At 37.8% G+C, this 12,796-nt stretch overlaps 2 protein-coding genes, 1 long non-coding RNA gene and 1 pseudogene across 6 annotated transcripts; 2 read left to right on the forward strand and 2 right to left on the reverse strand.

Moving 5' to 3' along the window:
- The first annotated feature begins 23 nt into the window (after nucleotides 1-23).
- LOC111494288 (7-dehydrocholesterol reductase) lies at nucleotides 24-5,243 on the forward strand. Its single transcript, XM_023144192.1, has 13 exons — nucleotides 24-224; nucleotides 397-619; nucleotides 722-777; nucleotides 1,532-1,634; nucleotides 1,734-1,799; nucleotides 3,246-3,359; nucleotides 3,605-3,731; nucleotides 4,004-4,104; nucleotides 4,326-4,451; nucleotides 4,534-4,598; nucleotides 4,676-4,757; nucleotides 4,848-4,930; nucleotides 5,009-5,243. The coding sequence occupies exons 1-13, from the start codon at nucleotides 130-132 to the stop codon at nucleotides 5,073-5,075; spliced, it is 1,308 nt and encodes a 435-aa protein (XP_022999960.1). The 5' UTR covers nucleotides 24-129; the 3' UTR covers nucleotides 5,076-5,243.
- Nucleotides 1,176-1,289, reverse strand: LOC111494907 (annotated as a pseudogene).
- A 333-nt stretch (nucleotides 5,244-5,576) lies between the features above and the next one.
- Nucleotides 5,577-6,605, forward strand: LOC111494291. The gene is made up of 3 exons (XR_002720168.1): nucleotides 5,577-6,033; nucleotides 6,120-6,177; nucleotides 6,255-6,605. It is a non-coding gene; the product is annotated as an uncharacterized LOC111494291 (long non-coding RNA).
- Nucleotides 6,606-6,748: 143 nt separating this feature from the next.
- On the reverse strand, nucleotides 6,749-12,335 carry LOC111494289 (GATA transcription factor 28-like). 4 transcript variants are annotated; one of them, XM_023144195.1, is made up of 8 exons: nucleotides 12,064-12,333; nucleotides 11,386-11,698; nucleotides 10,126-10,212; nucleotides 9,889-10,019; nucleotides 8,915-9,046; nucleotides 8,710-8,815; nucleotides 7,228-7,296; nucleotides 6,749-7,118 (listed from the first exon to the last, which is right to left on the reverse strand). In XM_023144195.1, the coding sequence occupies exons 2-8, from the start codon at nucleotides 11,692-11,694 to the stop codon at nucleotides 7,071-7,073; spliced, it is 882 nt and encodes a 293-aa protein (XP_022999963.1). In that variant the 5' UTR covers nucleotides 11,695-11,698; nucleotides 12,064-12,333; the 3' UTR covers nucleotides 6,749-7,070. The 4 variants fall into 4 exon arrangements, with proteins under 4 accessions (XP_022999963.1, XP_022999962.1, XP_022999961.1 ...); XM_023144194.1 differs by having other exon boundaries at nucleotides 9,889-10,046; nucleotides 11,386-11,728; XM_023144193.1 differs by having other exon boundaries at nucleotides 9,889-10,046; nucleotides 12,064-12,332.
- Nucleotides 12,336-12,796: the final 461 nt, after the last annotated feature.

Raw genomic sequence — 12,796 nt, forward strand, 5'->3', positions numbered from 1 at the left:
TATAAATGGTTGGACTTTAAAATAATAATAATAGTAACATTACATCGGAAGTCCGAAGTCCCAGCGAGTGTCAATTCCCGGCGGAATTTGCTCTGACTACGGTCTTCCTGAAACTCCGACGCCTCAGAAATGGCGGAAGGATCCAACACCGTCCACTCGCCTCTCGTCACTTACGCTTCCATGTTATCTCTTCTCACTCTCTGCCCTCCCTTTGTCATCTTCCTGTAATTCCCTCTGCTTCAAATGGATCTCATTCACTTTCTCTTTTTGTCAAAGATCGCCTTCATGATTCAATGTTCCTCTAATTTCGACGATCCATTGCGAATTTTGCTTCCCTATGCGCACATTTAGTGTTTGTTTTTGTTTGAATATCTCAACATTTCTTCTCTGATGCAGATGGTACACAATGGTCCATGCCGATGGGTCTGTTTCCCAGACTATGGCTTACTTATACCACAATGGATTGAGGGGATTTATAGATATATGGCCACCGCCCTCTGCTACTGCTTTCAAATTAATTGGATCTTACGCTGCCTTTGAGGCCGCCCTTCAGCTTCTTTTACCTGGAAAAACGGTTTATGGCCCGATCTCCCCTACGGGAAATCAACCTGTTTACAAGGTATTTGGATATTCGATTCTCGATCACTCTGTTTCAGTAGAAGAAACTACTAATGCCTCGATGTTCTGTTCATAATTTATTGTTCCTGTTTCTGGGTTGCAGGCAAATGGTGTGGCTGCGTACGTAGTGACTCTGGTTACTTATATTGCTCTTTGGCGGTATGATTTCGTTCATCTTTAGTAATTGAAATATTTGAGGCTGATCTATTCTAGATGTCCGTGATGAATTTCAAACTTCGTGATCCCTTTGGGGGAAAAAGTATATACATCAGTATGTGATATGTGATTCTTAACCGCCCAAACCCATAGCTAATAGATATTGTCCTCTTTGGGCTTTCTCTTCTAGGCTTCCTCTCAAGGTTTTAAGATGCGTCCACTAGGGAGAGGTTTCCACACCCTTATAAGGAATGTTTCGCTCCTCTCTCCAACCAATGTGAGATCTCACAATCCACTTCCTTAGAGGCTAGCGTGTTCGTTGGCACACCACCCGATGTCTAGCTTTGATACCATTGTAACGGTCCAGGCCCACTGCTAGCAGATATTGTCCTCTTTGGGATAAAAATTTGGACCATTTCTCAATTTGTGTTGTCATCCATGTGCAGGGACAATGCTAATCTTCTCTGTATCGTTCCAATTTTATCGTGAAAACCTCTCCCCTAATAGACGCGTTTTAAAAACCTTGAGAGGAATCCTGAAAAGGAAGTCCAAAGCGGACAATATCTTCTAGCGGTAGCCTGGGCCCTTACAAATTCTGTACTAATATTTCATTGTTATGTTATTCTCAATCTATATCTTTTGTGCTAGAATTATATGCTTATACATGATTTGGACAGGAAATATCTTTTCTGCTCTCTGGATTTCTGATGGTTTTTTTTTCCAGTTTCATAGTTTAAGTGAATGTTTTAATCTTCAGGTTTGGGATATTCAATCCAACAGTTGTTTATGATCATTTGGGAGAAATATTTTCAACTCTTATTATTGGAAGCTTCATCTTTTGTATTGTTCTATACATAAAAGTGAGTATTTAGGCTGTTGTGTTTGATACCTGATGAAGTTAAGTATATATATATATATATGATATTTGTATGCATAACAGTGGTGTTTGAATGTATAAGGGCTGTGTGGCGCCATCTTCCTCTGATTCTGGTTCGTCTGGTGACATAATAATTGATTTCTACTGGGTAAGTTTTCACATCCCTTTGATATTTATAACTTGATGTGATAATTTTCACTTTTCTTTAGTAAAAAGAAGAAAGAAACTCAGCTATTTTAAAGATGAATGAGGATACAGAGAAGGCAACACAAAAAAGGGGCCCAACCAACATGGGAACAAGACAACAAAAAAGAAAAGATAAAAATACCAGATTATAAAAAGGAACCTAAAACAATGAACAGCCAAACAACCCTTATCCCAAAATGGAGGACTTGAAACACTTCCTCCAGCACTGTGTGTAAACTAGAACTTGGAACCAGCAAAATGCCAGAAGTCTACCAAAAACAACACATCTTTTGGAACAATGTGATGCATATTATAGATGATTGTTGAACTAAGTTACCCGTGAACGATCTAATGAACTCTCGAGATACAATTGTTGGGGTAATTTGGAACAAATCAGATGATAGTCTTCTAAGAAACTCAAGTAGTTTGTACATGCACTTGTTGTCTTGAAAAGTTCCATGGTTTTATTATGATATAATGCTTATTTGCTTTTTTACTTCAATCAGCCTGTCTTTAAGTGCTGGTCTACTTAGTATGTATGGTATGATAACAAAATGTTGCAAGCCTGGCTGGTTTGGCATAAAATATATTTCCTTTTGTTATTGCTTCAATTTGAATTCAATTCTGGATGATTCCAAGGTGCAACCAATATCTTTTTATGATGTATTTTGTTTTCATTTTCGAAGTAATCTCCACTAGAATCTCATGTTAAACGTTATTAGCCTTGTGAAGTTATCTCTTTATATGTCAGCTTATATGCTTTCAATTTGAAAATTGGAAAAGTAGTATGCTCTATACTCTAGGGTTCATCTTCATATAACTTGTTTATGTTTTTCTCCCGTGTTTTTTTTTTTTTTAAATTTAGTTTTTGCTTAATTTTCTCTTAAGTTCCATTTTAAATCATCGGTTCAAAGAAAATTGAATAAGCACTAGAGTATATGTGAGATTCCACATCGATTGGAGAGAGGAACAAGTGCAAGCGAGGACGCTGAGCCCCGAAGAAGGGTAAATTTTGAGATCCCACATCGATTGGAGAGAGAGAGGGGAATGAGTGCCAATGAGGATGTTGGGCTCCGAAGGGAGGTGAATTGTAAGATCCCACATCAATTGGAGAGGGGAACGAGTTTCGGCGAGGACGCTGGCCCCGATTGGGGGTGGATTGTGAGATCCCACATCGGTTGGAGAGGGGAACGAAGCATTCTTTATAAGGGTGTGGAAACCTCTCCATAGCATACGCGTTTTAAAAGCTTTGAGTGGAAGTCCGAAAGTGAAGCCAAAATAGGACATATTTACTAGCGGTGAGCTTGGACCGTTACAATATAGTATTTTGGTTGATCACATGATTGACTTGGCTAATCGAGGTCTTGTTGATATTCTAGTAACACCCTTTTTATTTACTTTCTTGCAGGGCATGGAGTTGTACCCGCGTATTGGCAAACATTTTGACATTAAGGTTTTCACAAACTGCAGATTTGGGATGATGTCTTGGGCAGTTCTTGCTGTGACCTATTGCATAAACCAGGTATGAAATATTATCCTACATTTGTGGAACATTATCTTCATGTGAGGTTTACCAAATATTATTCAGAATAATGGGATTCAAGCCTCATTTAATTGGTTGGTACCTTTGCTTTATCTTTTATCAGTATTTTCTCCCGTTACATGATATAACACTCACAGATGTTCTCTAGGCTTGTAGGTTCTATGGTATTCAAGGTGTTGAGATGTAATTGTTGCATAATTATCTTCTCATTTCGTCCATTTCAGTATGAAAAGAACGGGACAATAGCTGATTCGATGCTTGTAAATACTGCATTGATGTTGGCTTATGTTACAAAGTTTTTTTGGTGGGAAGCTGGGTACTGGAACACAATGGACATAGCGCATGACAGAGGTTAGCTTATATATTGTATGCTTTTCTTTGTTTAACATGTCATTTCTTTTCATACTCTTCTGTTATTAATAAAATGCTCAAGCAGAGCTGACTCGTTTTCGATCTTGAAAAATGTGACACACAAGTCTTCAACTCTTATGCAGCTGAACTGTACTAGGATGTGATTTTAATGGTCCATTTACCTTGTCGGAATTAAGAATAAATAAAACATGTTATCCTCTTTGTTTTATCAATCTAATTACTCCTGGAAATTGGTAACTCGGATTTTGCAGCTGGTTTTTATATTTGTTGGGGCTGCTTAGTATGGGTTCCATCTGTATATACCTCTCCTGGCATGTATTTGGTCAACCATCCTGTAAACCTTGGAATTCAGGTATCCCTTCTATCTAGTAACTTTTAACATTAAGCAATTAATTTGAACTGAAACATGCTGGATCATCACATATTCTGGAGATTCGTGGAGACTCTTTAGCTTTTAGATGGTTGGTGGTTAGCCAATGTGGAAGATATCGACTCTTAAAACGATCGTTTCTACTCGTATAATTCTTGATGGATTGTGCTACTTTCCTAATAGTCCCTCCTTTTGGTTTTCAGTTGGCAGTATATATTCTAGTAGCAGGCATGCTTTGCATATATATCAACTACGATTGTGACAGGCAGAGACAAGAATTTCGACGAAAAAATGGGAAGTGCTTGGTTTGGGGAAAAGCTCCATCTAAGGTTTTGACGAGAATTCTATCCAACAGTTATTATGGAACGATCTAGTGATACAATGTGACGAAATCTGGTATTAATTTGACAGATAGTAGCTTCATACACCACTACATCTGGGGAAACCAAAACTAGCCTTCTTTTAACCTCTGGATGGTGAGTTTTCATTTGCTTCATTTTCTCTACATATACATAAGTGTGTGAGTGGGATTTTGTTGTTGGTGTTGGTGCAGGTGGGGCTTAGCAAGGCATTTTCATTATGTACCAGAAATTTTGGCTGCATTTTTCTGGACAGTTCCAGCCCTTTTCAATCATGTAAGCATCACCTATTCTAATCAATACAAACAGAAAGAAGAATTATATTGTTTATTTGGTAATTGTTGGTTTGGATGTCCTCCTTTGCAGTTTCTACCATATTTCTATGTGATATTCCTTACTATCCTTCTGGTCGACCGAGCTAAAAGGGATGACAATCGATGTCGGTCCAAGTAAGTTAATCAGTTCGGTTCAGCTGATATGGGATGGGAGTACCTCCTACTTTGGTTGATGATTTTGCATTCATGCAGGTATGGCAAATATTGGAAACTGTACTGCGAGAAAGTGCCTTACAGAATCATTCCTGGAATATGCTAATACGGCTTCCTACATTTGTATATCACTTATAGTACGATCTAATACTTTGTTTGTTTGTTATTACCTTTGTTGCCCGCTTCACTTCATGTAAACCTTATAATATTGTAACACTTTTTTCATCCTTCTTATCTGTTGTTGTTTTTGTATGCAAGTTACTAGAGCTTTCACATTCTCTCCCATTGCTCTCTACCTCTCTTGTCAACAATCTCCGCTGCAGGGACCGTCTTCTTGTCAACATAATTCATGGTGGTCGCATCTTCCCTTGCCTTCATTGTTGCCGATGTTGTCTCTCACTCTTGCCTCCCTCCCCATTTGCCTAACACTATCCCTCACCTCCATGGCAGCCTATAGCATCTCTTGCTCTAGCCTCTAGCCTCGCGCCTCACTGTTGCTGTCACGTCTTTCTCCGATGACTCAATGTTGTAGGGTTCAGAATGGTAAAACTATAGATAAAATAAATTTTCTAGGAAAAGGAAGTTTGGTGCGGAAACTGACTAGTCAGTTGGCATGTTTAATCCATAGTTTTTAAGAAGTTTCCATTATTTGGAAACTGACCTGGTTGGTTCAGCGTCGGCTTGGGTGGAAAACTAACCCAACCAGCTGACTATTGATTTTAACTTTCATAGAACCGTTCAAATTACCTATTTGCACATTTGCTTTTTTCCTGATTTCATCTCTGAGTGAACATATTCTCCTGCACAAGAAGCTGTTATAAGTGCACAATGTCGAATTGCAGAAATTGGATATGAACCAGGTGCTGCAGTTGTTGCTAGACTACTTGTACATGCACAACAGATAAGGCTATTTGGTGGGTAGAGAGGAGGACATATTATTAATCAAATGAAAAGGGCCGATACTAACATGCAGATAATTCACATCTTCTAACAACACTCTGCTTCACTCCTCAGTACTAAACGTTACCTGCCCAAGCTTATTGTACAGTACAATCATTCTAAATGTATGAACTCACTAATACTCCAATTTTCTATTAAGTGTTCATTAGTTGGTTTGAATTACATCTTTTTATAAATTTTCTTAGAACAGCGGGTGTCCAGCTCATTTTCTGGGAGGCACGTCTATGGAGATTGTTCATGTTCAGCAGGTTAGTCAAATACGACAGTTAAGCAAATATTGTGTTTTGCCTTCAATGAGTTTGTAATTTGTATGTTACTATGGCAGATATATATAACGGGGCAATGGTGGTGGTTAATCATGCTAAACCTGGGATGTTTGATGGCAAAGTGATCGTGTCTGGCACGCCAGATCAGATTCGGGCTGCCCAGAGACTCGTCCATGCCTTCGTCTTGTGCAGGAAGACACAATCCTGATGAACATATAATAAAGCACGAAGATTGAACCAAGTTTTATGAGAGTTTCCGAGTGGATGTAAACAAAAACGTACCAGTGAATCTAGTAGTAGGGTGCTTTCTAATTAAGGATGATTGTTTGCATCCATTTTACCCTGTTCCAAACGTGTTTTTCAGCTGCCCTTGCGAGAAGTGCAGAATGCAGAAAATCAATAAAACAAAATTAAGTATATGATTCAAATGTGCATCTTATTTCATTGCACAGGATTTGTGGTCGTGTTGTAGACTCGACAAAGAACTGAGTGATTTCCTAGTCAAAACTTGCATCATTCATATTTGGGAGGTAGAACTCTGTGCAAGAGAATATACTGGACAAAAATGAAATGGATTAAAATGACCATGCCATTGTACAAGCGCAGCAAATGCTAACTTACAAGATTCTAGGAATTTTGACATGTTGAAATGGTTCACAATATGATAAGAAGAGCTATTAAATTAGTACACGTCCACGATACCGTCGTTTCCAAGATGAATTGGCCACAAGGGTCTCTGTCGATGGATGGGATTCATGATTCATAGCCATCGATGAGAAGTTTTTAATCCGTTTCAAACTAATCTGTGGGAGAAATTAAGCTTGTATGATTTTGCTAAATTTCGAAACAGCAATCATAAACACCTGTCACAATTCCTATGCACTTTTTGGGTTGGACTCAGAATCTCCATTCTGCACAACATTCTAAAACGAAAATAGAAGATTAAGGTAAAGGGCAATGAAACAGCACGCGAATTCCAACGCCTACAAAAGCCATGGTAAACAAAAAAGGACAACATCACCAACGGATCACCTCATTCCTATTGAAGCTTGAAGCTTGTCCACCCTGGTTTGGTGCTTTTGAGAGGTCCCGCAGAGTTCCCTTACAGTCAGCAATGCAAATTAGAAGGAGCGGAAACTAAAATATAAGAACGGGCTGTTCACTACCTAACAGCCTTCAGGAAAAGAATTTCTAGAACGGAAAGCAGAGCAGCTAAATGCAGCATATCATTTTCAGAGTCATACTGAACTCTGACCAATACAGAAGAAATATACCTACCAGAAGTACAGAAAACCTTCCACCAATTAGAATATGAATATCAAAAGAAAACCTTGAAAATTCTTTAGACACCACCAACTTTAATGACTTCTATAGGCTTTCTACGTCTATTATGAAAGAAAAAAGGTAATTTAGATTTTAGATCCGCAACACCCTTAATATTACCACCACAAAGCCAATCCATAAATATCTGGCCTTTTCTAACAATCCCCCTGTGACTGAAAAAGGTTGAACCCAAGACAATAAGGGCCAAACAAAAATGGAGGACACAAAACGAAAATTACAAGATAAGGCATCAGCATTTGGTAATAGTTAATTTTAGTTTCTAAATAATAAAATATATTTATAAGTTTTTTTTCTTGTTTTTTGCACAATAGATAAAGGTACCATAATTCTCTCCTACTGCTTCAAATGATTCCTTTTTCCACAATATCAAAGGAATTCACCTATTGGTTTTGTCCAACCCTATAACTAGGAAAAACTTCGAGATTCCCAAGTTTATAGGCACATTATTGCTCAAAATATAGAACCCCTTCATCTAAACCTATATTCTCCTTCCAGCTTGCACAAATTTTCAGCCTCTTCACTATTCTAGCAACAAAACAATGCCTTGTCAGCAAGAAAGAAAGCATACAACCTTCGTAATGTTCCTTAAGCTTCTGATCCAGAAAATTGACTGTCGTGAAAAGGAAGTCTTGTTATCATGATGGTGCTCCCATTACACTTAAGAAGAAACTTTCTCCATATGATTCTGTACGGAGGAGAGCTCTATGTTCTACCATTACCGACCAATCATCAAAGAGACTCTTAAGAGTTGGATGAGGAACACCATAAATCTTTTTAATGATCATTTTCAATTAAATAAAGAGAAGATGCTTGGGGCATACCCAATCTAAATCCTCCCAAAAGAATGTGGAAAGACCACAGTGGCTTTGATTCTAGAATACACAAGATTCTCATACTAGAGGAGCTTATTCTCAACCTTCACGATGGTAGGAGCCCAGACAGAAGGAGGAGAATCTAGGGTTCTCGTTGAGGGGAAAAATGAATAAGCAGTGGATTGGCCATGCTTGCAATAAGTGTTAGAGGCCGAGAGATCAATGTATGATTCATCTACATTTATGTCCAGGATCTCAGATTTAATATATTGATAAGATCCTTGAAGCTTAAAACACGACATAATACATGTTTTTTAAAAAAGCTGTCTTTGGATAAAAAGATGTTAATGTCTGTTACCTTGTTTGCCCACATGAGTCCGCAAGCATTGCAAAGGGTTCTTGGCCCATCAGGTCCACGTCGCATCATTGGTGTAGACTTCTCACTAATACCACAATGTCGACAGCTAAAGGCCAGTGAAATTGAAAGTGTTAATCAATCAATGAAAACAATAAGCACAACTCTTTAAATAGTATTCAGTCTGACATCATAAAGAAAAACTAACAGAATTTCTTGTTGATGGGATCCATTTCCATCAGAGCACCAAGTCTCATTTGATTCCCAACTTGTTGTGGCCGATAATGAATCTTCATGAATGGGTTTGGAAGATGTGAACTGACCTTTATTACGCTGCATCCTACAAGGGTAAGAACAATGGGGTCAAAATAATAAATATAAGCTCAGTGTTCTTTGTGAACTTGCTAATATTTTTTATTAACCTAAACCAGTTACCAATGAGAAAGCTATATAAAAGAAATCATCAAAATGCAGACAAAATAGTTTCAACTTTTTGTGACAAAGCATACAGAGAATACAAAGCATGCAAGATGTTTTTTTGGTACGCAAGTATGAAAATACAGATTAGTGAGCCCAAGTTTTCAGTTCCACTTATATTCATTCAATCAATAAATTAATGGGCTACATGCATAATCTATAACAAACTATCTTCTCATAATTAGAGAGTCAATGGAGAAACCACCAACTGAACTACAATTAGCAACTCTTGGTACAACACTGGATACTTGACATGACTTTGGAACTAATTCCACAGCTGTTTCCAGCCCCCAAGCCCTCTTCAGTTCTCATAAATAGACAGAATGCTGTACCTTATAGGCAAGAAATGAGCTAATAAGGAAAGAAAACACTATGCTGATTCAGAGAAAAGAGAGGCATCATTTTGATGAAAACCAGTACACAAAATGGTGCTGCGTAAAGTATCCATTGATCATCTAATCAGAATTTTACACGTTCTGATCATTAGCATCCCCAGCTCAATAAAACTACGTGGTACTAAATAGCTTCTACCATCAGCTCAAAATCATATTTAAATTAACCTAAGCTTCCTCATGGCTCATAACAGAAACATACAGCATTAACTCCCAACTTGTGGAAGAAAATATAACCCTATTGAAGGAGCAATAATAGACAACTTAAGGAGAAAAAAAATACTCCAACCAACAATAAAGGAAGGTGAGATACCTAAGTGCTACCTCTTTACGAACTGTATACCGAATTTTCTTGTCAAAATTACGTTCCTTTCGCTTTTCACGAAATCTAATCAAAGAAGCTAATCTCTGAGGGACACTTAGACGTGGGGGGATGGCAAGTGCCTGGTTAAATGCTTCATCAGTGAGATGCTACATTGAGATAACACGTCATTCTTTAATAGATAGCACAATAGGATACATGTAAATGTGGATAAGCATAAATACATACCCTATCATTTGGTTGATTAGTTATTGGGATTGAGGGAACACGCAAAGGTACTTCGCGACCTCCCAATAATAATAACACAGCTTGAACCTGACAAGAAGTTTTTTAGATTATTTTACAAATGGGTGACCATCAAACCAGTATAAAAACAAACTACATACACTAAAGCACTCAGAGGTACATGCGAAATCGTGTGTGCATAAAACAGATAATTAAACTAAACTTAGACAACGGCAGATCAAAGCACATAAAGTAACAACGAGTTATTTGTAAGCACCTAAATAACAGTAAGTTCGATCCTGCAAATATGTCATTGCTGTTATTTAAAACCAATATTTGTAAAGCCTGTTACGAAAGAGATGAATTCTTAAAAGATGTGACTGAAGGAATAATAAATTAGGAATAGAAACCTATTTGAAGGAATTTTATATTAAGCATGATTAGTGGCAAACAAGAAATCCAGCATACTAACAGAAAATATACAGAGCTGGGTCAGGTCTCCATATATATTTGGGGGATAATCTGTTAATTATCAGTTCGGTCTAACTTAAGCTTGGTTGGCTGGCATTAGTAATTATTGGAATCCGCGAACAAGGGCAGAGCAAAGTAGGAAGGAGGCACCAACCCAATTTCAATATTGAGATTATATCATTACAAAAGTTAAAAGGTCAAATTTTTCTCATCCTTACGAAAAAATTTGGCTCCACGCAGCTAACTAGCTAGCATTCACGTATTATCACTGAATAAACCATCCATTTATTCCCTTCTCATTCATCACCTATAAAGACCAAATCAAAATGTCCATTTAGTCATAAACCTGTAATGTCTGATAAACACGTCAGTGTCAATTTACAACATCTCAGTCACAACAAAAATGAAAGATACTTAAGTCACAACATTCAACGTGGACTGTGGATGTAACTGCCCAAGCCCACCGCTAGCAGATATCATCCTCTATCGGTTTTCCCTTTCGGGCTTCCTCTTAAGGTTTTTAAAACATGTCTGCTAGGGAGAGGTTTCCGTACCTTTATAAATAATGTTTCGTTCTCCTCCCCAACTGACGTGGGATCTCACAGTGAGGACCAATATGACTCAACAATGTTTTCAGTGTTAACAAGTATGGAGAGAAGTCGAAAGGCTATAGATTGTGCAAATTTTGTGTTATCTGTCCCAACATCATATATCACTTGAAATTTTTGCTGAACCGTTTTTTACTTTATACAGCTACAGAAAAAACGAACACGAGAAGAAGAATGAAGGAACCTTTTCGGGCAAGACAGAATCGAAAACATAAACTTGACCCTGATATGACAGGGTAAGCTGATCGCAGTTATCGCCTCCTCGATCCACCATTACACCACGATTCTCGGCAAGATCACCATGGTCGGATGGAGCTTCCCTTTCCACAACCATGATACCGTGACCTTCATTTTCATGCTCATCGGCCATTCCATTCCCATTACTCATGTAATGCAAGTCATGATGTTCCTGTTCTTGCACAGATTGTGTGTGCATCGAATGCTGTGCATGACTCATATGCATCCGTCCATCGCTCGCATGAATACCGTCCATTTCACTGCTCCCGCCAGAAAAACCTCGATTAATTCTGTACAAGTAATTGCGCATGAGAATTGAGATATACTTAAAAAGGAATCTCCATCCTAACCCTACCAATTCAATGCAAAGCATGCAATAGACAAAAAGTAACCAAACAAAGCAAAAGAAATTAACTATCTGCGAGTGCGTAGGAAGATATCGAGTTCATAGTTCAAAATCAAGCTCGACTTTCTTTATGCCTAGCACAATGACAATGTGTTGCGAGTTACAGAAGTTAATTTCCCCCGTTTTCAGAAGGGGGAAAAAAAAAAGGAAAGAGAAACAGAGAGTAATCAGAACCGAATTGTGGTATGAGGAAAGAATTTTAGATTTGATTGAAGATACCATCCAAGAGAGTGATAATCCAACGGACGAACACGACAAACGCAGCACAAATAATGCAATCTCGTTGCTCTGATGCTTTGAAAAGAAGACGATCGACGATCACATTGCTTTCAGGTGGAAGATCTCTCCTCGGGAACGGGAGGGCTGAAGATGCGATCTAAACCAATTGGGATCAACGGCGGATTGAGTTGGGAGAGAGAGAGAGTTCTAGAAAGTCGAGACAGACGTGCCTCCGAATGTCGCCCGCTTGGTTCAAGTTTAACGCATATTATGACTTGGGATTTTTAGGGGCGAGGACTTCTCATTGGCTTTTACCATCCCAATTTTAATTTCAACGTTTTTTAATTTTTAAGTTTCGTATTTTAAAATATTTTAAATTTTATGTTTTATTTTATTCGATTTTTTTTATTTTTTTATTTTTTTATTTTAAAAAAATGTTTTTTCCAAATTTCAATTTTTTTCATTATAAATTTTTAATTTTTTTTTGGGTCCCATTCTAAAAAATTCATAAATCTATGTTTAATTAGATGTGAATAAACATTCATTTTCTCAGTTACTCGTAATCCGATCTCCCTAACATTTTCTCATCATGGTTTTGCTTTGGGCTTTCCAAAATGCCTCATACCAATGGAGTTAGTATTCCTCACTTATAAACTCATGATCATTCTCTAAATTAGCCGATGTGAGACTTTCATCATCCAACACCTCCCCTCGAACAAAGCACGTCTCCCCT

This window comes from Cucurbita maxima, unplaced genomic scaffold (assembly GCF_002738345.1).
Source record: "Cucurbita maxima cultivar Rimu unplaced genomic scaffold, Cmax_1.0 Cma_Scf00020, whole genome shotgun sequence".
Taxonomy (NCBI): Eukaryota; Viridiplantae; Streptophyta; class Magnoliopsida; order Cucurbitales; family Cucurbitaceae; genus Cucurbita; species Cucurbita maxima.